Source organism: Hypomesus nipponensis, chromosome 14 (assembly GCF_054491055.1).
Source record: "Hypomesus nipponensis isolate SF chromosome 14, ASM5449105v1, whole genome shotgun sequence".
NCBI classification, from domain to species: domain Eukaryota; kingdom Metazoa; phylum Chordata; class Actinopteri; order Osmeriformes; family Osmeridae; genus Hypomesus; species Hypomesus nipponensis.
In genome coordinates, this window is record NC_140374.1 from 10,822,257 (window position 1) to 10,847,569 (window position 25,313).

The 25,313-nt window shown below is 43.0% G+C and overlaps 3 protein-coding genes across 3 annotated transcripts in view; 2 read left to right on the top strand and 1 right to left on the bottom strand.

Moving 5' to 3' along the window:
* Nucleotides 1-14,714, top strand: part of sema4ba (sema domain, immunoglobulin domain (Ig), transmembrane domain (TM) and short cytoplasmic domain, (semaphorin) 4Ba) — a 36,988-nt gene extending 22,274 nt beyond the window's left edge. Inside the window, exons 3-15 of the mRNA XM_084671977.1 lie at nt 2,549-2,709; nt 2,838-2,900; nt 3,477-3,575; nt 4,322-4,433; nt 4,694-4,810; nt 5,167-5,324; nt 8,478-8,659; nt 8,953-9,103; nt 9,644-9,854; nt 9,955-10,070; nt 10,446-10,603; nt 10,697-10,788; nt 11,033-14,714. Of these exons, the coding sequence (XP_084528103.1) occupies nt 2,549-2,709; nt 2,838-2,900; nt 3,477-3,575; nt 4,322-4,433; nt 4,694-4,810; nt 5,167-5,324; nt 8,478-8,659; nt 8,953-9,103; nt 9,644-9,854; nt 9,955-10,070; nt 10,446-10,603; nt 10,697-10,788; nt 11,033-11,805 (2,393 nt within the window). The 3' untranslated portion in view covers nt 11,806-14,714. The remainder of the gene's footprint in view (nt 1-2,548; nt 2,710-2,837; nt 2,901-3,476; nt 3,576-4,321; nt 4,434-4,693; nt 4,811-5,166; nt 5,325-8,477; nt 8,660-8,952; nt 9,104-9,643; nt 9,855-9,954; nt 10,071-10,445; nt 10,604-10,696; nt 10,789-11,032) is intronic.
* A 908-nt stretch (nt 14,715-15,622) lies between these two features.
* rasef2 (RAS and EF-hand domain containing 2) lies at nt 15,623-21,725 on the top strand. The gene is made up of 17 exons (XM_084671979.1): nt 15,623-16,068; nt 16,152-16,304; nt 17,044-17,134; nt 17,522-17,617; nt 17,710-17,787; nt 17,867-17,982; nt 18,075-18,143; nt 18,340-18,421; nt 18,500-18,570; nt 18,668-18,866; nt 18,956-19,057; nt 19,156-19,303; nt 19,397-19,478; nt 20,744-20,858; nt 21,012-21,125; nt 21,210-21,286; nt 21,372-21,725. Exons 1-17 carry the CDS (start codon nt 15,758-15,760, stop codon nt 21,472-21,474), a joined length of 2,007 nt encoding a protein of 668 aa, XP_084528105.1. The 5' UTR covers nt 15,623-15,757; the 3' UTR covers nt 21,475-21,725.
* Nucleotides 21,726-21,834: 109 nt separating this feature from the next.
* serf2a (small EDRK-rich factor 2a) lies at nt 21,835-24,234 on the bottom strand. The gene is made up of 3 exons (XM_084671978.1): nt 24,090-24,234; nt 22,363-22,468; nt 21,835-22,184 (listed from the first exon to the last, which is right to left on the bottom strand). Exons 1-3 carry the CDS (start codon nt 24,094-24,096, stop codon nt 22,115-22,117), a joined length of 183 nt encoding a protein of 60 aa, XP_084528104.1. The 5' UTR covers nt 24,097-24,234; the 3' UTR covers nt 21,835-22,114.
* Between the last annotated feature and the right edge of the window lie 1,079 nt (nt 24,235-25,313).

The following is a 25,313-nucleotide window of genomic DNA, read 5'->3' on the forward strand; positions in this document are numbered from 1 at the left end:
ATAGGTTGATGCTCTCAACTTGTTACACAGTGCCCACTTTCCTGCCCTTGCTAACACCCTTCCCCTCTCTCCCTCTAGCTCCCGTAGACATTTGCAGCTCTATTTTCTTTTTCCTCTTGCGTTCTCGCACTCTCTTTCTATTTATCTCTCTCTCTCACCCTCTCTCCTGAGTACTTCCACTTTTACCAGACCAGACTCTTCCCATTATTGGGTTGCGCCGTCATGGAAAGGCCCCCAGGCAGTCAACCTCAGATGCCCAGATGACAATCCAGGCTGTGGTCGGTGTGGAAAGGAGCATAGGGCAAGTTCAGATCTCAGACACACAGCCCCGGAAACGCTGACATGAGTCTCTGACCTACAGAACGTTCATTCCAGTGTGGAGGTTTGCAATCCCAGAGCTCGTCTTTTATTGCTAAATCATATCCATTTGTAGAGTTCATTGTGGTTAGTTGGGTTTCACTGCTGTCCCATAGTGCAGTAGTACAGTCACTCTTTACCAGATGACCGGAAAAAGGGACAAAAAGGTTGAACCGTCTTGATGATTAAACAAAAATTCCCCTTCAATGTCAATTCTTTTTTTTTTTTGCGTGCTAGTCTTTTCCATAAATAATTTAAATGTACTTTTACGGCTCTTCTACAAAATCCTCATATAATACAGATTTCCAGAAGCATATTTGATCAATCAAATCAGTGATACTGGCTTATCTTACAGTAGTTTTCTCCTTTTTGCGTTTCATATCTATTCAATTGAACTCTTGAACAGTGATACAGGATTTCTCAAGGACCAATAACCATTGAAAGTGTGTTTTAAGCCTACCTTCTTGTGGATTGTAGACAACAGGATTTTGTCAGAGACCTGTGTTCAGAGGTCGTACTGTAATGTACTCTTACAGCACAGTCCTCGCAGCCAGACACAATGTATAGATGGGAGTGATTATTGTTTACTTGAAATTATAAATGGAAAGCCATTCACTATTTAAAACCCACACGCATCTCTTAAATGATACACAATGAACTGCCTCATGGTGTGTTCCCCAAGCCCTGATGTCTGAGCATGACAGTGGAGAAAGTTAGCACTCCAGAGACTCTTCGTGTAGATTTCCTGCTCTGTGCCAATCCTTCTAAGCCCTTGTTTTGGTTCAAGCGCTAGCCTTTGTCTTTGCCTGTGTAAATCACCGTTAAATGTGCCCAAAGCTCTAAGAGGGAACAAGGAGGGGTGTGGAGGGGTGTGGAGGGGGAGGGGAGGTCCTCTTGTGGTTCTTAGATGGATTTCGTGGTAACAAGGCCCCCTGTTGCTGTGGTGATGCACTGCTTTTATTGTGTTTACCTAAGGGAAGTTGTTTCTGCCAACCCTCTGCCCTCTGGGACGGGGTAATGTCAGGTTAGCAGGAGAACCACACAGCCACCTGCTCAGTTCCAGTGGCTTTCACTCACTCAGAAATTGGGAATTGTCCTCTGTAGTGGTTTGGCTCATACTTAATTGACACATGGCAGGCCTGCATTTCCTTAGAACGTCAGGATTAGGCTTATGTGCATGAAGTTTTCAGGGCAGCATGTCCTTTTAGCTACAATATTTAGCTTGGGCTGGAATGCTGTCAAGCCCAGGCCAGCTAACATGACATTGAGCATGGCTGCAACTGTGTGCCGAAGTTAGGGCTTTGACGCCACTGTGGAAGGCTTGCAAAGAGACTCCATGATTTGTCACCGGGCTGCAGGCTAGAGCGAGGGGTTTCGAAGGGGTCTTAGTGTGGCATGAGAAAGTGGATGCTTTCTCTCTCTTTCATCCTGTCTTCTCTCTCTCTCTCTTTCTCTCTCTCTTCCTATCTCTTTGCTGGCTTCTCTCTCTCAGTTTGTCTCTTTATCTCAGTTTTTCTCTTTTTCTCTCTCTGTCTGCAGCCGTCAGAGGTGATGAGAGAGTGTGACTGCACGGGGGGGGTATTGTTTCTAGTACCATGTACGCACACACACACACACACGCACACACACACACACACAGTTGACTGAACACACAGTTACTCCACCAGCTGCTGCCTTCGTCTGGAATTCCTGAGGCAAGATCTGAGCGATTCAACAGTATCAGCTGTGGAGCGCGAGCCCACTGCGTGTGTCACACTCTAGCTCGTCCAGTGGCCATGCAGTCACCTCGGGCACAACGGCACAGCCAAGCCAGACAGCGTGTCATTGCCATGGCAACAGACAAACAGCTTGCAGGCACTGTGCGAGTAATGACATGGTACGCCGGTGTCTCTGATTAAGAAAGAACATCTGTCTTCATGCTGCATATCATGTTTTGTGACCACACACAGACACACGCACACTGGAACGTGCTTGCACAGGCACGCTTGACAATCTTACACACAGACACACACACGCAAACTAATGTATTCAGAGTTCTGGGCTGAATTTCTTATGGTTCTTTGCCATTCGGATCAGAACTTTGTCCAACATTTTTTGCTGGAAATTTCTATGACACGTAGCTCTTCTCCTCTCAATGTATTTCTCTCTCTTTCTCTCTCTCCACCTCCATTTTTGTCTCCTTCCTTTGCAGATGCAAAGGAGAGGTCAGCCAAAAGATTCACTGCAGATGGCGTCTTCAATTACACCTCTATCCTCCTCAGCAAGGAAGATAACATGCTCTATGTTGGAGCTAGAGAGGTCCTCTTTGCTCTCAACCTCACTGATATCGGCAGAGCCGAGCTCCAAAGGAATGTGAGTCTGCACTAACGTTTGTCTGGCAATGTTTCAATCCCAGTTTGATTTCAGGAACTGGAAAGTTTTTTAACTGGAGAAATAAAAAGTATAATTTGAATGCGTATGATATCTTCGCTCTCCTACAGCTGACATGGAGCACGCCACAGAGCAAGAGAGATGAGTGCGGTTTCAAAGGCAAAAAACTACAAGTGAGTACTGAAGCACACTTGTGCTGAGGAACTCAACATGCAGTGTTTACACTTCCATGACCGGGCTTCCAGGGTTTTTCTTTTCTTTTGCAAAACACCGAAAATAGACTCAGTGGCGTCCCTATGCCCTGAGAAGTTTCCACGGAACTAGTACATTTCCATTCAGATGCCCGTTGGTCCTTCTCACACACTCTTGCTCCTCCCCCTAACTTGACTCACCTGGTAATTGTAGTTCAATACGCACAGAGTTGGAGGAGTATCATCAGGTGACTAAACTGGATGATTAATTTATGACTAAATTGATTGTGTGGGAGATTCATAGACTGTAATCTTGATTAAGTCACTTTAGTCTTGAAGACAGCCACACAGGCACATCACGTAGCTGCCTAAAGATCCCTAGGCTGTTTATAAGCTGTTCATCCCTGGAGGAGTAACGTGGAAATGTCTGTGGATTGCAGACCAATGACATGCCAATCCACTCTATTTCTGAGTAACTCTAGATGATCAAATTGTAGAAGGATCCAAAACCTATGAATCCTATTGATGCTTTTCTCTTTCTGTGTGTCTTTAATGCAGATTGACTGCTTCAACTACGTCAAGATCTTACTGCGGCTGAACAGCACTCACCTATACGTGTGCGGAACCTATGCCTTCAGTCCCATCTGTGTGCACATAGTGAGTGCGTGTTTGATTTTGGCAGCTGTTGCCTACGTACAGTGCAGCCCCAGCAGGTCCTGCTGTTGAGAGCTCTAATTATCCATGTGATTCCCTCTGTCAGTCAAGATGCCGCTACTTTCCTCCTGAGGCTGGATTGAGATGCGTAGGAAAGGACAGATCTGAGAGGAAGCGTGCTGTACCTTTAAAGCTCTATGCACAGATGTGGCCCCTAGGCTCTGCGGCATAACATTGATATTTCCATTTAGGAAATGTATCGACAGGCAGAGAATGCAGGCCTACGTAAGAAGCGCTGTGTCCCCTCTGCTCCACTTAGATTCAGGAGACCCAACCGTGAGGCAAGAAAGACAGTCATTTGGCAGAGCACACGCTGTCTTGTTTCTGACCCTGAATTTCAGCAGGCCTGTCCTCCTAGTTTGGAGCTGTACTATCTTATCTGCGTAAGTGAGCCTCAGCCCACACCGAGAGAAACCTACAGACCCTCCTCATTGTGGGCGGCCATCCACGTCATCAGTACCAAATGAAACTGTAACAACAGTTACAGTGGACAAGATAAAGCAGAAACAAGGCCATCATACAAAATAGCAAAAAAGGATGTGAAAACCTGAGTGGAGGCCCATCCCTCACTTATGGTTCACCACTCATGACACTGCTGTGGATGTAGCCATCCAGCAGCGGTCAGTGTCAGTGTTGATTATAGCCTTACTTTCCCCTCAAAGCTGTGCGTGCTTGTGTGTGTCCTTCAGAACACTGCAGACTTCTCCCTGGTACGGAGCCAGACGGGGGAGATTTTGACAGAGGACGGACGAAGTCGATGCCCTTTCAACCCAGAGTACAAGTCCACCGCCATCATGGCCGGTAGGGTCACTGTGGGATCAGCCACTGTCAGAGACAAATTCCTCACGAGACATACGAACATCAGAGTACAAAACCATGCAAATTGTTTGACTTTATGGCATGAACGTTTTTGTTTCTTTTATGTTTCACAGAAGTACAGGGAAGAGCATATGAGTTGTAGATAAAAAGGCTTATTGTGGATAAGCTAAAGGCTGATCTTGATGGTTGAAGTTTTGTTTATATATGTCTTACTCTTCATTCCCCCTTTTTTTGTATTGTAGAGGGTGAGCTGTACACTGGTACGGTCAGTAATTTCCAGGGGAATGAACCTATCATTTACAAGAGCCTTGGCCATGGAACCTCCCTGAAAACAGAAAACTCCTTGAACTGGCTTCAAGGTAAGGGCTTTGGCTCTGCTAAATGTCCAGACCGAACACTAGTATACATAGGAGATAAGATTAACTTTACATTCGAATGCCAATGTTGAAAACAGTCCATCCTGAACATATACATGCCATATTTGAAGATTTGAGCCTGCATGCCATTTTTATATATATTTTCTACCTGTCTCCAGTTAAAAATGATAGTTGTCTTTAAGTGTGTCCAGTATTTCTCCAACAAGAGACAATACATTAATGCCTCTTACAGTGCTACTATATGTTCTGTGCAAATTAGTGATGGTAAATTGTGTTTGTACCAGAACCCATAGTTGTGGGTTGACATTTAAACCCTGCTTTCTTTGTTGTCTCCTCAGACCCAGCCTTTGTGGGCTCTGCTTATATACAGGAGAGCCTGCCCAAGGGCAACCCAGTGGGCAACGACGATAAAATGTACTTCTTCTTCAGTGAAGCGGGAAAGGAGTTTGATTTCTTTGACAACACCATTGTATCGCGCATCGCTCGCGTGTGTAAGGTGAGAGACGCTTCAGTGGAGACAGCCCCTCTAAAGGGGGTCTTTCCCCTTGAGCAAGAGACGCTACTGCCCATCTGTGTGTTGCGTGCAGGCGAGTATGTGTGTATGTTCGGAGGGGAATGGTAGCAGTGGCTGTGGTTGTTATACCGCGGTGTTGTGCCATCATGCTGCTTTCTAATTGGCAATCATCAACAATCATCACTCTCTGAAAGCACCAAATCTTCTAAACATCAGATATTCCTCAAGTACCTTATTCTGGTCCAGGTGCTCGAACCTGAAATGTCTGCTTCTCTGTCCTCATTGACAGCGATCTGTTGTTTTGTACTATTGTTCCAGTTATTTCCAAAAATCAGAATGTTAATCGTATCTATAGAGGCATCATGACAGTGGGGGTTTATTACAGCTGTAATAGAGTCCGATCTAGACACTGTGTGAAATACTAGTTGACAGTTTAATAGTCTGCACTCCTACCAGGCTCCATACATCCAGCAGTCAATCTCTGCTGATACTCATCCCATAACTAAGCAAATGTATTTGGTTCATCCTTTTATGGTGTGACATATTCCATTGGCTGTGCCGCCAGAATGGAGCTGGTCTTTTCAAGTCTCCCTTTTCGAGTCTCCCACAGCCAGTAGCACCATATCCTCCCCCATATTGCTAACAAACGTAATGAATCCACCCGAGCCCATTATCAAACTTAATTAGGAAATATTAACCATGATGAGACGTGAAGTAGAGCTATGCTTTGGGGCCAACTCTCGAGTCATTTTCAATTGCATCACTATTTTTTTTTGATATTCAATTTCCTCAGCACATACTCTCACTAAATTCATTTAAGCAGTCTACACTTAGCAACGCAAGGCATGTTTTGAATTTTAAGGGGCCCCATGCAATGCCATTTGAATTGTGAGAATTTTTTCTGGCCAGGTAGCAGACAGACACTTGGAAATGGTTTGTGTGCCTACATATTTCAATCTTCACAGGCTGAATGCACGTTTTTAGTGTTCGAGAGGCTTTGCTGTCATTAAGTGTTTGTCTGGACAATCTAGCTGCTTTCAGCGGGGCCAGGACACAAGACACTCACTTTATTCTCATCTGAAATACAGGCCTGTATTCTGGGACATTCAGCTGTCAGTCACTGGGGTGGTTTGAACAGCATGTTTGCAATACAACACCACAATCTCGTGTCCCTCACATTGCTCTGTACAAGGTGCAGTCCAAATGGTGCTGGAAAATGGGAAAGGAATAACTGACTAAATTGGGAGTTTCCTTTTAAAAGCTTTTTGTGTGGCTGCCTGGTGAAATCCGAAACGGAAGCGAAGGCGTTGTCAAAAACACACAGTATTACAATAATATACTTTGGCCGGTAGAAGCTTAGTGGAAGGAAGTTGAATAGCGGCTTTAACTAAAAAAACAGTTCTGTCATACCTCAGTCTGAACTTTTGTTAAGTTGAGTTCCATCCATCGCTCTCTTTCCATTTCTCTTTAGTTTCGCTCTGTGTCAGTTGTATGAGGTTCTGTGTTGTTTATTCAGGTGTTAGTGGAGGCTAGGAGTTCCACTACATTGAGGCCAGCCATAGAATGATAAACACAACTTTACTGCAAATAATAAAACACAACAGCAGCGTTCTCACTGATCATTCTGCTCTCTGTCTTTTCAAACTCCAGGATTAGCTTGAACTACAGTACCTGGCCTGAACTTTTTTGCATCAAGTACACCAGCCTTTCAAACAGATGCTAGCATTATGAGTTAATGAATGGGGTGTTATTGTGCTTCAGTATTCAGGGGTGACGTTAGGTACACTCCCTGGGATCAAATAATAACTACACGGAGCCAGAGGGAGCAAGGAATACATGTTGCTCATTATCCGGCTGGGTTACAGCAGCAAGTAATTGCATCTGAAACTCAACATTAGTCACATGTCATTTCCCTTTCCCGTCCAGCGATGCTGTTTCCTCGGGGTAAGCCATGCTGGGGGGACTCTGACGAAGGCACATGGCTTTGGGTTATGTAGACTAGACATCTAGATTAGTTTCCGTGTTTTTCTGAGCAGTTCCTATTTGAAAATTACTGTGGCCTCAATGGCTTCTGAATCTTTTCAGATCTATATTGATGAAAACAATTGGAATAATTGCTGCACTGACTTCTAGGCTCAGTTGAATGTAAACAGATAATAGGGTCTGGCAACAGTTTTTCTCTCTCTCTCTCTCCTCTCTCTCTCTCTCTCTCTCTCTCTCTCTCTCTCTCTCTCTCTCTCTCTCTCTCTCTCTCACTCTCTCTCTCTCTCTCTCTCTCTCGCTCTCTCTCTGTCTCTCTCTCTCTCTTTCTCTCTTTCAATAGTATGTGCTCTCTTATGACTCCTAAATAGACAGCTATTCATGCCAAGTGCAGCGATGAATGCATAGCTTTTTTTCTCTCACAACATTTCCACAAAGATGTTAGAGGGATGTAATCGTACTAAGTAGGTTTGGATGTGAGAAGTTGGACGAGCCCCTTTCTTGCTTGAACCGTGTGTGCAGCCTATCTCACATGGCGAACAGCAGCACCGTGGGCAGGGTAATGCCATGGGCATCGCTTCAGAGTGGTAGTGTCAGTGAAGAACCATTGTGTGAGAGCAGTGCCCTTTTCTCTCTTGCATTCAAAAGCATTTGGCCTCTTCAGTGCTCCCACTGTTTTTTCTCCGAGCCAGTTGTGGTGGTGGACAGTACATTGTTTTCTTGACCTAGATCTCCACTGCCTCAGGGGGTTATCTATGTTAGGGGCACGAAGAATTGTGTTCTGTCTGGTTTTTACTATGAGATACAAATGTTCCTCACTTAAGTCAAATTGATACATCTTGGGGAATGGTGCCAAAGGAAAGCTGAGGGAATGAAAGAGAGAATGAAGACAATCGTGATTCTATATGTAACAATAATAGCATTGAATATAGAATGTTAACCATTATCTCAGATTCACGTTAAGTCACAAGAGAACTATATATGCATCATATCAAGTGCAAATTTAATCAAAAAGTTGTGATTGAGTCTCTACACTCAGTCACCAATGAAGTACATTTTCAACTGATGTGGCTGCGCCCTCCTCTGGTCATTAAGTGTATTACTAGTGGAGAATGTTAGGCCTACGATTGAAACAGTGTCGTGCTTCTATTGCAGGGCGACAAAGGAGGAGAAAGGGTTTTGCAGAAGAAGTGGACCACCTTCCTGAAAGCCCAGCTGCTGTGCTCTCTGCCTGACGATGGCTTCCCCTTCAACATCATCCAGGACATGTTTGTGTTGACGCCCAACCCAGAGGACTGGAAGAACACCATCTTCTATGGAGTCTTCACTTCACAGTGGTGAGGCCTGACTCCTCTTTGGTCTCACCCACAGACAGTGTTATAACGGCCTCTTTTGGCACTCATGTCCTCATGTAAACACTTTTATCGTGTCGGACAGCCATTTTACACAATGTGTTTTTATTCTTAAAGTATGGTTCTGTCGAGGAATTGGTTATACAGAATGCTTTGTGCATACATCAACTGTATGTGTGTCATAGCCATTAGTGTTAAAGGCAAAAGAAACGATTCAGGGGGGGAAAACAGCAAAAAGTGCTTAGGTACAGTATAAATGTGGTGGGATGTCACTCCAGGTATAAGGGAGCCTCGGGGAGCTCGGCAGTGTGTGCCTTCACCATGGACCAGGTGGAGAGGGCTTTCAACGGGCGCTACCGCGAGGTCAACAGAGAGACACAGCAGTGGTACACATACAACCACCCCATCCCTGAGCCACGGCCTGGAGCGGTGAGTACCTGCTGCCCCCTGCTGGACACCCCCCTGCACTGTCGTCTGAAGGCACACGTGTTGGTTGTGGGGCTGTATGCACAGCAGCCATGTTCTAACCAGCCCCTGCGTTCCATCTCCACCCCCCCCCCCCCAATCTTGCACGAGCATCAGTGCTTGAGCAGATATCTGTCTCGCTGCAGTCACTGTCAGCCCCCTTCCCAGAAGACCTGATCTGTATCAGGGAGCTCCGCTGCTTTCATTTCCTGGCAGCCTTATCGCAGCCCAATCAACGGCGGCCCACAAACACGCAGTCTATTGATGAGACTGGCTGGAAGGAGGAAACGAGGGAGGGAGGGAGGGAGGGAGGGAGGGAGGGAGGGAGGGAGGGAGGGAGGGAGGGAGGGAGGGAGGGAGGGAGGGAGGGAGGGAGGGAGGGAGGGAGGGAGGGAGGGAGGGAGGGAGGGAGGGAGGGAGGGAGGGAGGGAGGGAGGGAGCTGCAGAGGTGCATGTTTGTTTGTGTGTGTGTCTGTGTTTGTGAAATGAGTGTCTTCTTTGCAGTGCATCACAAACGCAGCTAGAGAACAGGGCATCCCCTCATCCCTGCACATGCCCGACAAGGTGCTGAACTTCGTCAAGGACCACTTCCTGATGGACAGCGTGATCCGCAGCCAGCCTCTCCTGCTGAAAAGAAGCGTGCGCTACACCCAGATAGTAGTCCACCGTGTCCAGACCAGACACAAGGCCTACAACGTCCTCTTCATAGGCACAGGTAAACACGCCGCAACCACAATTGCCCCAACCTACGTTTCGGTAATAGTAGGATTGTGTGAGCACTTACTGAGCATGGTGTTCCATCATGTCTGTTCCAGATGATGGGAGACTTCACAAAGCCATCAACGTGAACAACAAGATGCACATCATTGAGGAAATGGTGCTGTTTTCGGAGCCCCAGCCTGTGCAACACATGGAGCTGGATTCGGAAAAGGTAGCTTTACAAGACTCTAAGACAGGACTGTTGATTTCTTGAGCCTTCCAGGTTGTAAACAATAATGAGTTCACTAAATGCTGGCACTGGCAGCCTAGAGATCCCACTAGCCATGGAGAAAGTCCCTATAGGGGGAGCTCAGGATCATTTAATTACAGGAAACTTCCTGTCGGGAGATCTAAAAAAAAGCAAGTGGTACATCATGCATCCTGTTCTCTGGAGCTCTGTATACACACTTTGTTTGTTTACAAAAGACGGCATACAGCTGGGCTCCAGTGGGGTATTGATATTGCATTAGCAATGGGTACATTTGATGTGTAATGGAAATGTCCAATACCCCCCTCCCACACACACACACTTCTTTCCCATCTGCAGGGGACTCTCTACGTCTCCTCCTATTCAGGACTGGTGGAGGTCCCAGTGGCCAACTGTACCAACTACCAGAGCTGTGGGGAGTGTGTCCTATCCAGGGACCCGTACTGTGCCTGGATGGGGAGACAGTGTCTCGACATCAGGCAGGCTCCACCAGAGAGGTACACTCACAGTATAGCATCACTCCACTAGGTCAGCTGGTATTGCTTTAACTAAATAGACACACCCTGACGTACTGTGTGTTGTTTTTTCAGCTACTGGCAGCAGGATGTAGATGAGGCAGACACATCAGTTATCTGTAACAAGTCGGTCCTTAACCCGCGCTCTGCTAAACCTCCTCCCACACGTAAGACCTGTGACGACCTTACTAGTCATTCCTTCTTTTCCTACCACAGTCATCTGCTGTCAAACTGCTGCATGGTCATGCCTCTTTTATTACAGCTTATAGCTGTTTCGGACTAATGACAGCCTATGGCCATGCTTGATCACTTGATCCACACAGCTACCAGGCTGAATGTAATTGACAGTTGATCTGATGTCTCAGCGTTAAGGATTTTCCCAAACAAAATCTTGCCCTTTGTTGTATACAGGTATGTCTTCATGTCAGGTGATATTGATACCAGCCAACACCTTCAAAGTACTGCCCTGTAAACTGCGCTCCAACCTGGCTGAGAGGAAGTGGGAGTACAGCGAGGGTGCAGGTCACTTCCTATACCCCAGCCCTGAGGGCGGCCTGGTGGTGGTGGCCCATGCTGACCGCCAGGAGATCTATGAGTGCTGGTCGGTAGAGGAGGGCTTTAGACAGCTGCTGGCCAATTACTGTGTTAGTGGCGAGGCCAGGCAGGAAAGCACCACCCTGATTGGCCGATCACGTACCCCTATGGTACCCCAAGAAGAGCCCATCATCTTGCCTGGGGAAGCTCGCTCGCCCCAGATGAACACCAAGACCTACTGGAACGAGCTCATCGTGGTGTGTGCCCTCCTGGCTTTCTCCCTGGTGGTCTTCTCCCTGTTCGTGGTCTACAGGAACCGGGACCGCATGAAATCGATGCTCAAGGAGGGCGAGTGCCCCAATATGCAGCAGAAAAAGCCCAGGATAGTGGGCAAGCCGGCAGAGAACTTACCCCTGAATGGGACCACTGTGCCGGCCTCCGTCTCAGACCACAAGGGCTACCAGACCCTCAACGACAACTACATCTGCAGCACTCCCCCACACGAGTGCTCCTCTCCGGACAACAGCAAGAGCTTCTCCGAGTCGGAGAAGAGGCCGCTTAACTTGAAGGACAGCCATGTTGAAATCTCGCCTACATGCCCAAGGCCTCGAGTTCGACTGGGCTCTGAGATTAAAGACTCCATTGTGTGAGGACGGCTTTGATGAACTACATGTGGGAGATTCAACACTTGCATCATGTGGAGGGACTAGCTGTGAACTAAAAGGAGAGTGCACTTACTGAAAAGGAAAACACTGAGGGGAAACACTGAGGAAACACTGAAAAGTACATTTCATTACACTGACTTTACACTCTGCCTCATTTCCTTTTGTCCCTGTGTCCAGTGCTTACTTCCTTTTAGTCACTCCTTTCTCTTGTGCACGAAGCACAACAGAGGAAGCTGATCAGGATTGCTTTCAGACTTTATAAGTTGTCCTGTAATGCTCACCGTGGGCATTTGACCCGCACAGAGCTGGCAGTGGCCCAATGTACTAGCTCTCAAACGTTTCTGGGATTCTATTTCTAAGCATTGTCACTCAGTCCGTCCAAGTGATCTACTGGTATAGTTTGGAAAAGCAGTGATGTTCTGTAGATGTGTCGCTAACCAGATGTTTTCCCACCTGAAGCAGCAGATCAAGCTGTCCTCCACCTAAAAGAATGAGAGTAAAAAAGGGGGGGTGAACAAAAAAAAAAACACTCCAGTAAAGGCGTACTAGTATAGTAGTATATACTTACATTCACACAGCTGGTCAACCGTGGTAGTATATAACTTGGGTAGATTAAAGGAATCATTGGAGAATAAGAAGGGCTGGCTGTTTTAGAAATTCAGAGAAAAGAGGAACCGGTGTCCATCTGGACTGACTTGAGCAACAAGAGCACAAAGCTCACAGGACTCCTGATGTAGAAGACCCTTTGCTCTTGTTGGAGCTTATAGGATTAGAAGAGGTAAAAAAAAGCTTAATCACTTCCACCTGTTATAATGGTGGATTGATGAAAAACATGCATTATCTACTAGGAAATGCAGATGAATGCAGGTGTTTAAGGATTGTATTTCTTAAATTAACAAGTTGTGTAAGTTGGACACTCAAAGGGTTTAAAAGTACCCTTGTATTAAGGGTTGCCCTCATTCCAGGTATTATACTGTTCAGCTTGCAGCAGGCTAACTATGCAAAGAACGTAATGTGAAGTTGGGTGAACATTTATGACATAAGAACTTTGCAAGCACACAGGTGTCAAGCACAGGTTTTGTTACTAATTGGTTGCAGTTAAAGTACAGTTAGGTATGAAAGTAATTTTAAGGCATTATCTGTTTTAGTAGAGTCCAGTCTGTTAATGCAGTACAACACAGGTCTGGATCCTAGAGCATGTCAGTCAGGCACATCTATGAAGGTGGTCATTGCAAACACACACCCAATAAAGGTGTAGATAAAACTGCCTTGGCCCTATCAGATGTAGTGAACCAGAGAAAGTCTGGGTGTGTGTGGGGTAACAAAACCACCAGTGTGAGTAAGAGCTTTTCATTGTTGATTGTGAAAAAAAAATGATATAATTACAATGTTTTCATGCCAAATGGAGCTGTTTTGTGTCTTATAGTAGCTGACCACCAGGCACTACTAGTTTGCTAATCTCAATGTGTTATGAAATATGAAAGTTGCCATACCCATTAGCTTTTTTTTCATTACAATAATGACTGTAATTTGTTTTGGTCAATATGGTCCCGAAGATATTAATTATATAAATGTTAAATTCGATGAAAGCATTTTAGCAGATCACAATTAGGAAGTTATAGAAATCTCTACATCTATACAGAATTGCAGTGCACCAAACTACAGTACATTATGACAATAAATACTCTCCAGTCGTAGCGTAATGTAAACGTAAAAGTATTCTGAAACTTCAAGTAACACAGTCTCATTTTACTTAAAAAAAATAGGGAATCATAGTTTAACTCTTGACAAAAAATCGTATTGATGAAGGACCGAGGGCTGAGTGTACTGAACTATACTGTATAAATGTACATTTTGTAATGTATCTAAGGGGTATAAGATCTGTGTAAGATTGTGGTTGATGTGCAAACCTGAAAACACCTTATCTCTGAATGCATTGTTTTTGCACAGAATGTTGGAAAGCCTTAGTTTGGTGCACATGGTTGTTAACAATTCTAGAGCGGGTTTGGTAAACCCATATCACCTTGGAAACCAGGTAGTGGTTGAGTCACCTGCGGTAGGTATGGCAGGAAAGACTGTATACAATACAAAAACATTGAGTGAATGCTTTTAGATTGTGGCCAGTATCAAAAAATAATCGATATCTTAAAACAGCTTTGTTCTCAGTCAAACATCATTTTCTTGTTTTGACAGTGAATCATACAACTGTCGGAACCACTATAGATGATGAGGGAACTGTGAAGGTCTATAAGAGTGTTTCTATTCCCTAATGGAATCTCAAAGACTTTTTACTTGCGTACTCGCTCAAACATAAAGAAAATAAAAGGCAGCTTAAGTTAAGTGGTTATTATCTGGACAATGCCACATTTGCCGAATGCAGGAATTATATATATAGAGAGAGATTCTCATGCAACACTACAGTACACACATGAAGATAGTGTCACAGCCATTATATTCCATCACAGCTTAAAATTAAAGTACAATTCATGCATACATTCATGAGACTGCAGTTAATGCCACATTGTAATATGTTATGTCTTTGTTTCTGTTAAGAAACCACTCTCATTCAAGCCTTCTATTTGTGACAGTGTCTCAGACACATGTTGTGTTGTAAGTTTGTAAATTAAAGGTGTTTTGTAAATTGAGCTGCCAATGTACATAAACTGTTGTGAATTATATTTTTTGTATTATACATCACTACTGTTTCTGTTGTTTGTATTGTATTGTACATAAAAGCACTTTATTTTAATTTTTCAAATAAAGATAAATACATTTTTGATTAATAAATCCTGGCCTTCCAATAACTACCATGTAGAAAGCAAGAACATTCTTTCTTGTGACCGATCGACCGTTCTTATGTTGAGCGATTAATTAGATACATCTGCTAGATTGTGTTTGTATACACCCACTGTGTGGCTATAGTGTCATTCATCTGAATCTAAACTGACATTTATCTCAGGCCATAATCAATCTTAATATGGTCTGCCTTGATCAACAGATATCATTAAAATACACTATGTATTACACAGACACTTCTAACTTTTCTCTCCTTAATTGTTTACCTTCTTTATAATGGAAATGTGTTGTTGCTGTGTTTTTCTGAGTTAAACTGAGTTTATTTCACTTAGTGAATATCAAAAACATGATCCCATGGTTCAAATGTGTGTACTGCTCCCAAGTTTCCTCGGTGAGTTAATAGGGATTGACTGTGTCTTTTGTCAACACATCAGTCACATTTAATGTAGGTGGAGTCAGTGTTTGCTTACACTTACACTGACTCAGCCACCAGCAAGTAAAGAAAACGAATGTAGGCCCTATGTTTTATACAGTTCTACGTCCATAACATGTATATGGCAGTTTGACATGGTAGCAACAATTGTATAAGTGAAGTGGCCATTACAATGCATTTACTATAGGCTACTGTTGTACTGTACCAGTCTACTCTGGTAGTAAAGAACTTCAGGGTACAACCTCCCTGGGTGGAGTTTTAGCCGTAGCCTACTTTGCACACAGTGCAACAAAGGAGGGCAGGTAGGTATCCCTGATAAAGAACACAGTCCACACCTTGAAGGAAAATAATACAACACTTTAATATCATTCCGAATATGGAAGTCCTCTCTACATTCATGGCTTAATCTCTCCAGCTAAGGAGGATGCAGTCTAATCTACAAACGTCGCCTTTGGTATGCACCTGTTGGACCAATCAGTAGCCCAGTTCAGATTACTTGCGATAATTCTTTAATTAGTGTGAGAAAGTTTACACCTCTACTCCTTTAGCGTACCTAAGCTCACGGAAATTGTCTCGCTGGACTGTTAACTCCTATTAAGGTGGAGGGGAAAAGGTTTGTAAAACTGCGGTAGTCGTCCCTACTTTATCAAACGGTATCATTATACGCACGTGGTTTGATCATTTGCATATTGTAAATTTAGTTTCGTAATGGACAGAACCAGTCTAGTGAGACTTTATTCGGCGTGTGATGTTAATAAATCGGGTATGATCGAGTATGAAGACTTCACAGTTGTCTGCCGAGAGCTTAATGTACCTGACGATGAAATCAAGTCCTTGTTCACCAAATTCGGCGCGGACGGCAACGGATGTATCAATTACGACAACTTCTCATCAAGGTTTCAAGAAGTTTCAGAAACATTAGATTTGGCGTCTTTCGGGGAGTTTGTGCAAGGTCGATCAGGTCCATGGAACGAATTTCAGAGCAGTATTGATGGCGCAGGAGCTGCCCTTTCAGAAAGGCAAGTTTGATGTGGAAATGTTCAGTGTGCTTTGTAATATCTGTGGATCGCCTCATTTGATGCAAATGTGTATGCTCTTACAGGCTTAAAGAAAATCTGGCCGACTTGTATCACGTCCTTCATTACTCCTCACAATTCCAGTTGTTACAACAGTATGAAGATGTCATCCAGGTTTTTGTAACTGAGAGCATGGAGCACACGCTACAGAACCAGAAGCTGGAGAGTACTTTGAAGCGGTAGGACCAAATGCATTGGTGTTTCGACTAACCGGTGTAGGATGAAGACAAATTATAGATGAATGAGGGTGTTCCCTAAACCATCAAAGCAAATTTTACACATCCATACTGGAGTATTTGGCAGGCATCATCACTAAAGGTTCTTTAGAATTTACTGCCTCTAAGGTAATCCTTCCTGTGAAGTTAAACTGAGTTTAGTCAACGAGGCTACAGGCTTCAGCTCTGCCTTTGATGAGTTATGTAATTTCTTCGTGAAGGAAGTAGGAAGACCAAAACAAGTTGCTCAGCCAGTTCTTCTCATTCTCTCCTTTCAGTTACCTGTACCTTACAGATGTATTTATCTACAATAAATGTTAGTTTGCTCATCAATCTTATTTTAATGTCCATTATTATTATTATTAAGTCCCAAATATCCAGTATTAACATGTTGCTATGGTGTGAGCCTCTGAGGGGCTGGCCAGTATATATTGGCATTCACTTCAAGACTGATCTGTAGTATGAGAAGTCCTGCTCAGGGTAGGGCCGCTGAAACTCCTTAGACAATGGCTACTCTAGAAGTGGGCGTGAAAGGAGCTGATCTATCAAAGTCTTTGGTGTGGATGCCACTTTTATGACCAAAAAAGATGGTTGTGTCTCTGTTTCCATATTCATCATCAGCCATGAACTAGGATTACAGTCATGTATTTACACCAGCTTCCAGTGGGATATTAAAGAAGCTTATTGCTCTGCCTTGTGACAGAACGGAGGAGATGAATAGTAGTCAGCTAGCAGAGCTGGAAGATGACATGCATCAACAACTTTCCCGAGTAGAGGAGAGGGTGAGAGACGAGGTAAGTGGCATAGATAAAACAGTTTATACCATGTCAGTATAATGAGTTGTCCACACTTGAGTTAGCAACATTTGAAAACAACTGAGAAACAAATAGGTTCAGATTGATGAATTGTATTGTCAAGGAAGTTCCTCGTAAATAAAGATGCACCAAGGATGAGAAATGTTACTACACATTTCAAAACAGAAGCAGACAAGTTTCCACCCCCCAAAGATCCTTCCTGCTTCTTGCGCATGCAAAGGTTTACCTGAAAATTTGAAGCAAAAGAAATGGCCAGTTCCACCTCACAATGGCCCTTCTGTGAAGCAGAGTAAAATCCTCTCTGAGGTGCAGGCCTGTGATCTGTCCTCTCTTTCTCTCCCTCCTTGGATTTCATGGCTGTTGTAGGAGCGCAAGAAAACAGAGAAAGTCATGGCAACCCTCCAGAGGAAACATGACGATCAGGTGGCAGACCTGCATGCAGCTGTGGACCGCTTGCTGAAGGTACGGTAGCCTGTCTGTTTCCCTGGGAACTCGCAGTGAAGCTTCTGAAATCCAAATGTACTGCATTTGTATCATTTATATGTTTGTTCTAGTGCCAGGAAGAATCTGAACTCCTCATTTCAAGAGAGTCTGTTGACAGATTACATGACCAAATAGCTGAATTAACACAGGTATGTTGGGATTAAGTCAAGTTGTTGTGGCCTAGGCCAGTACAGAAGTGTATTCTCCATCATCTCTGTGTCTTCTCAGGAGAACGAGCAGTTGCGGGGCGCTCTGCTGAAAGCGCAGACCAATATCTCCATATTGCAGGTAGAGATGGACAAAATGAAGAACATGTACGCAGACCAAAAACTTCAACATGAAAGGTGAGTGAACAAACTTCATTTTTATATCCACTGTGCTTACCAAATTAATTAACTGTATTACAGGCCATAAAAGCTCAGTGTATTTTTTACAGAGAAAGTGATGAATTGAAGAAGATGGTCATAGAATACCAGTCTTATGCAAGCCATGTTGAAATCCTCCAGTAAGTCTGTCAGACCGCGATTGTATGTTAGGAATGGTTTTGTTCTATTTCAGTTGAGAACATATCACACAGGTCGGTCATGCATGCACACACCTCATTCATGTTCATTGTTAGGTTCTGAGCACAGATCTTTATCATAGAGGTGATGTGCTGAAATATGGGCAGAGTATATGTCTGACTGACTGACTTTTATCAGGGACATGAACAAGAAGCTCTATGACAGCAATGATGGGTTACGCTCTGCCTTAACCAAGGATGTGGTGTCACCTAAAAGAAGGGTAAGTCAGCGGTTTTCATTTTAAGTCTGGATAACTCAATCTCCTATTTGATGCAGAGTCTACATTTCTTCCAAACAGTTGTCACCCAAGAATGAAATCCCAGCCCGGCGAATGAAGCCCCTTCGACAGAGCACATTTAACCAAAGCAGGTACACTGACTACATTTCCACCAGTACATCATATATATTTGCGAATGACAAATGTTTTTGCACAGATCACATTTCTTTATTTTATGTTTTGGTGCAGCTCAGAGCAAGATTTTCCAGCTGGGAGTAAATTAGAGTACTCCCATGTGGCCAGTTGGGCTGATAAATACCTAGACAGTGGCATTGCTATGCCCATGGACATTGCTGAAAGCTCAGTCAGTGATTATGACAGTGATGACAGCAGGGTTTCTTCAGAAACGGTGCACCACAGTTACTCCTACGTTCCATCAGAAATTGAGGTATGTTTTGAGTATACCACACAGGACAGTACTGGCACTTGAACATCATACCGATTTGGATGATAATTGAACTATCTTGACCACCCTAGATGTCGGAAGTGAAATCAGAGGCTACATTGTCAGTGGTCCCCAGCAGAACCAGCTCCTTAGCTTCTTCTATCAGAAGACGCTTGTCTGCCTTCCCCATCAAGGTTCATTGTGGTTTGGTCTATTCTCAGTGATAATGCATGAATACACCCTACATAGAAATGGCCCATTCTCCAAACTAACATGTATCCTTGTTAAAAAGCAAACAGATTCACTCGACTGTGTTGACACTGATGGCCCGGCGCCAATGTACCGCCTGGTGTTAGCGGGAGATGCAGGATCAGGGAAGTCAAGCTTCCTGATGAGGTTGAGTCTTAATGAGTTCAGGGGAGACATGCAGACAACTTTGGGTAAAGTCATACAATTAGCTCATCACAACTGCAATTGCAAGAAAAACAATACTGCTTAGTCTTTTCTTAACCTTCCCATAACCTGGCTCCCAGGAGTTGATTTCCAAATAAAGAAGATGTTGGTGGATGGAGAAAAGACTAACCTTCAGATATGGGACACTGCTGGACAGGAGAGGTATGCATACAATTTTCAATTGTTTTTTAAAGGTGTGATGACATGAAAACGTCATTTTATGAGGTTATTTAACATTAATGAGTTCCCCTAGCCTGCCTTTGGTCCCCCAGTGGCTAGAATTTTCGATAAGTGTAAACCAAGCCCTGCGTGTTCTTCTCCGCCTTTGACCAAATGAAGGCTCAATTGCGCTGTTTGAAAATCTCCCCCTAGTGACGTAGATAGGGGGAAGGTTACCTCCCTCTCTCTGCTTTGCCCGACCAGATCATCTAGCCCGCCCATGAGAAATTGAGCTACCACCGTGCAAGGGCGAGTGCGATATCGGTTTTTCCTGGAGAGAGACATCATGGCGAGCAAACAAACGAAGCATAACAGTTGCTCAGTGCTTGGATATACAAATGCAAGCACACATCTTTTTTTTCTGTTCCTTCATCCGAGCCTCTGCACAACCCGTATCTTAATTGTATTTTCGCTGGAAATGCGCCGACACAACTTCCCAAAGTGTTGTATGTCTGCTCCAAACATTTCCTCAACTTGAGCCAACTCAAAGCTGGCCTTGGTGAAATTAAATTCTAGATCATCACTAAATCTCCTTGGTCAAGCTACAAACCTTGGACAAGTAAGTTAACTAACACTATATCATTTGGTTTCTTTACTGTATATGGTTACCTAGCTTGCTACCCTTAGAATGTGGCTGTAACATTAGCTCTGCAGCTAACAGCTGAGTTACTGTTGCTAACGTAAAGATAAATGGCATCAAGTGTGTGTGTGAATACAAACGCTGTAACGCGAGTGTTGTACACTTCTTTGTTATTTGGATAACCGTTCTGCTGTTGGTGTTATGGCTCGCGATATCCGCCTTTCTCCACATTGAAATGACTGAGTGTGCACCTCTGCAAACCAGAGTGATCAGATGAGAATGGCTAAATTCGAGGCATTTTACAGCAACGAGGGCAACGAGTCATTGCGATACATCCTGTAAACAATAGCGCATGTTGCCGCCCCTCTCCTCCTCATTAGCATTTAAAGCTACAGACACAGAAACAGCGCGTTCTGAGGAAAGCTGATTGTGGGACTACTCGTAGTGCCTATAATTCTGCACCATGGCTGAATTTCGGGAAAAAGACTTCAGATACAGTATTAGGGGACAACTAAGGCCTATATAAAAGCATCCAAAAACAGCATGTCATGTCACCTTTAAACCAACTGTATTTGCTGTGGACTTGTAATGCACAGCCTGTTTGACACTTTCTGGTTCGGTACTTTAGGTTCCGTAGCATTGCCAGGTCTTACTTTCGTAAAGCCCACGGAGTGTTGCTGCTGTACGATGTGACATCTGAGAACAGCTTCCTAAATGTCCGAGAGTGGGTGGACCAGATTCAGGTAGTATTTGTTATTTATCCATCTCTAATGGCCATGAATGGTAAACCTGACCTGTGTTTCTGATGTAAGCCATGAAGGTCATCTCTCTACAAAAATAAAAAAAAGCATTCATAAATGTGACTGGATGTTTTATAGAGCATGTTGTTTCCCAAGGAGTCCACAGAGGAGCATATCCCTATGTGTGTGATTGGAAACAAGGTGGACCTGCGGGCAGAGCAACCTGAGGGCAGCTGTGTGAGCACCATGCATGGGGAGAGGCTGGCCAGGGTATGACTTCCATCTCTTTCATTGGGATAAGGACAATTATACCTTGGCCCATTAGCCATGTTCATTACTTTTTTTGTTTGACAGACTTACAGTGCTTTGTTCTGCGAGACTAGCGCCAAAGAGGGAACTAACGTGGTGGAAGCAGTGCTTCACCTTGCGAGGTAGGGGCAGCAAGGCAGAGCCATGGTACATTTCCATTGTCCACCATAAGTGTCAATTTTAAACAGCTCTATACTGTTGTTTCAGAGAAGTGAAGAGAAATGTGAAACTAAGACGACAGTCCGAATCACAAGTTAAGTTGAGTCTGGCCAATCCAAAGAAAACTCTAAACAACTGTTGTGGTTTGTAAAATCATTGATGCTCCGCAACTGATGTAAGCATGATGGTGGATTGTGTAGAGATGTGGATGGAGATACATTTTATCTTGTGTAATAGAGTATAAACACTTATTACTTCAGATGAATGCTAAACAAACCTTAATTTTAAACATTTGTACTATAAGTTAGTAATTGTAGAATGCTAGTTTTAACTGTTCTGCGAGTCTTTGGGAATTAATTTTCAATTGTGCAATTTACAATTTTAACAAAAGTTTATTTAAAGTTGAATGCAAATGTGTTTTTAAATAAAATCTTTACACTAATGCTTTGGCTTGTTTAAAAACATGACCATGTACATTAGCACATACAAAATAAAACTATAGGTAGAAACATGGAATAAACAAAAGCTTTTATTAAGATTTGACATGAAATATAAAATAAAGAGTTTCCAATGCAGGTAGAAATTCTTGTTCCATACATTTACTTTAAATACTGATTAACAGTAAAGCCTGAGTTCTTTAAACTGTTGATTTTCCAAACAGTGAAGTACAACCTCCACCACTAACTGGACTTCAAAGTGGTTTTACGAACAAGAGCTTGGGATGAATGATGGATCGAATGGGTTATATCTCAGGACAAGAGCGTAGTCTTGAATGGCTCCTCATCCAGCTGTCATTTGCTTTTCTCATCTCCAGGCTTGTCATTGGCTTTCTTCTGTTTCTGCTGCATTATCTCAGCATCCCTAGAATGAAAACAAAGACACAGACATTAAGTAGCAGTTTAGCCAAAAAAGCCTAGGTTAAGTAGCGGCTAACCAATAAGAATAATGGTAAATTAACTTCAGTCTCATACAAAATATGAATCCAGGCATGATCCTATTTAAAAGCAAAGTTCTGTGTACTAGAACTTGAAGCACTTGCCTCTGCTTTCTTGCTGCTGCAGACAAGCCATCTTCGGTCTTGCCTTTGGTTTTTTCAGTTTGCTTCTTTGCATTCTTTGCACGGGCGAGCTCACGCTGGTTTCCCCCTATAGTAAAAGACCCAGGAAATTGTTTAGTATAAAACCATAACTACATTGTCCACCCCCAGTGCTAGCTATAGCACACTTGGAAAATCCACAAGATACATCCTATCTGACCATATTTTCCATATCTGGCCTATAAACTTGGAACATTGAACAACCATGCACATATCAAAACAGATTCATAAGATAAACTGTTTAAGAATAACATCTTATTCATAATAATAATGATTTTGATATTGTACAAGTCAACTAGAACAGAACTAGAACAACTAGGAGAAATAGAACAGAAGTTTGACATGGCCGTATTTATCATCTCAATTAACTTCATTATTCTCAAAGGATATTCAAGAATGATTGAATTTTGTGGCAAGTGTTCACACCATTTAACTACATAAAGTATTGTCACAGACTTCTGTATGGTAATAATAACAGATTGGTGGAAAACAAGTTCTCTCTAGATCTAAATGCCAACAGTTCACTTTGAGCGTGTTAGCTTGTGCTGTACAGTTGTGGCCAAAAGTATTGGCAGTGACATACATTTTGTGTTTGCAAAGTTTGCTGCTTCAGTTGTTGTGATGTTGATTAACATTGTTATTCAATTATTGTGCAGTGATAAGATGGACTTTAAATAAAAGCTGGCTCCCCCAAAATTCAATTTATCAGTCATATCATAACACATGGGAAAGTGTGAACTAGTTTTAGTAAGGTTGTTTTGCTGTGAGAGGTGACTATTTGCATAATGATATTGAACGTTTTCGCCTTTTAAAACCTAATAAGAAATGTGTTTATTGTTTTCCAGTATTCGATAGAAACCAGTGAAAAAATAATCCACAGATAAGGAAACAGCAAACTTTGAAAAACACAATGTGTCACTGCCAATTATTTTGGCCACGACTGTACCTGTACAATAAGCGACTGTGCAAATTTAATGTCCGCGTTAAAAAAAGTATTCTATATAGCTAAAACACACAAGTAGGAGAACCCGGTGTGAACGATGAGTTTCTGAATCATCGTCCAAGTAACTTGTCTAGTGGATGCTCCTGCACAGTGATGCTGGTCAAAGAAGTAAATGAAAAAGGTTGCAGTACGTGGCATTCATTTTGGATCCTCTCTGTGTCCCGGTATTTTTTTTTAATTACTATTATCAGATAAAACGCTAATTATCAAATAATTCACGTTCAACACAATATTGTATATTAAAAATTGCCTTTACCTATGAAGGTAACACTGTTTAAGCTGTAAAATAAGGCTGTTTTTATATTTTTCTGAACAGGCATTCCGTGGGCTTAACGAAATTAGTTCGTTAGCTAGCTAAATCCTTAGATCTTCAGATTGTTCCAAAAGTTGTTTCATGTCACTGCTAAATGATCTAGCGACCTAAAGGTGCTGTTTAGTAAAGTTATCAAACCAGATTCAATGCATTGGAATTGTGTGCTATGTTAGCTAGTTAGCACTATCTTGCTAAGCTAACGTTGGATAGGTGCAGCTACCCCTCCAGCTATTAGCCTGAGCCTTTGTTGACATTCTTATTTAGTTAATATTAGTCGAAAGAAAAAGATGGGAATCGATCATTATGATTGCACAAACTGTTACGACTCCCCATCGTATTGTAGCTGTCACGTACTTGTCATTTTTGCTGTTTATTGTTCCAACACGGTTTGCCACGGTTGCAAAGCCAGTACAGCTGATCCTGTTCTTCCTTTCCTTCTACTGCTTCTTCTTCTTCCTGTTCTTCTACGGTGGTTAGCATCCATCTTACTGGTGCTTTACCGCCACCCTCTGGACAGTGGAATTAAAAAATAAAACACTGTCCTACAGTGGACTTACATGATACATGGAAGGACCCAGCCATGAAGAGGAGTTACCGCCACCAGCGGAACTGGAGTGCCCAAAGTCCTTTATTCAAAGTTTCTCCTGGAATCATGCGATAACTCGTGCACAGTGGCCGTGATCAAATTGGTGGCACACACACACACACACAAGCATTCCTGGAATTATAGATAGGGCACAGTGCCTGCGGTGATGTCAGTAACATACACATATTTCAGTAATTATAGATAGAGCAGTGCCCATGATACAGCTGGTGATGACAGTTCTTCTCAGTGGTTATACTTATATTTTTCAGATCACAAATGAAATGCTCTGTCATCTCTGAAGTACTTGTTCAACCTCCACATCATCTATTCCAGTTACATTGTCAATGCTGTGGTAGCCTACATTCATGCAAATGATTATGTGGCCTTCATTTGTCTGCTGTTTCCTACATGATCAATTTCTTATATTGATGTTGATCAAAATGTATTATATTGGTTCTTTGTTAAATTGTCTTGCCACCACAAACATTTAAACATTTAGTTCGTAATATAAGTCATTACATGCACAATGGTTAAGGCAATTGTCATTATTGTTGGCCTAATTCACCGTACAGCGGTTGCTTGTAAGCCTACAATTTTGCAGACTAATGAGTCTAAATTGGTAGGAATAGTGCCCATGTCCGTGATGCAGCTGGTGATGTGTAGTTGATTTGGTGTTAAAGAGTTTGTGCACATTTGCAATGTGCAGACAGTTTTGACATCAGCAAACACATAAATATATGTAACATAATGTACTGATCTATACTTGAAGTATATTCACTTTATACTGTTGCTCTGTTAGCTAGCCAGCATTTCATCCATAAAGAAACTTATTTGAAAGCAGAGATTCAATGTTATGCCTGCAGTTAGCACTAACCTGGCCATATCGACTGTAAAAGCGAATTTGCGTTGCTTTGTACGCAGCAACATTTTGGTTGGCCCCACCAAATCTCACTCCAAGGTTTTTTGAAAAGTTGGCAGCCCTGAGATAATCG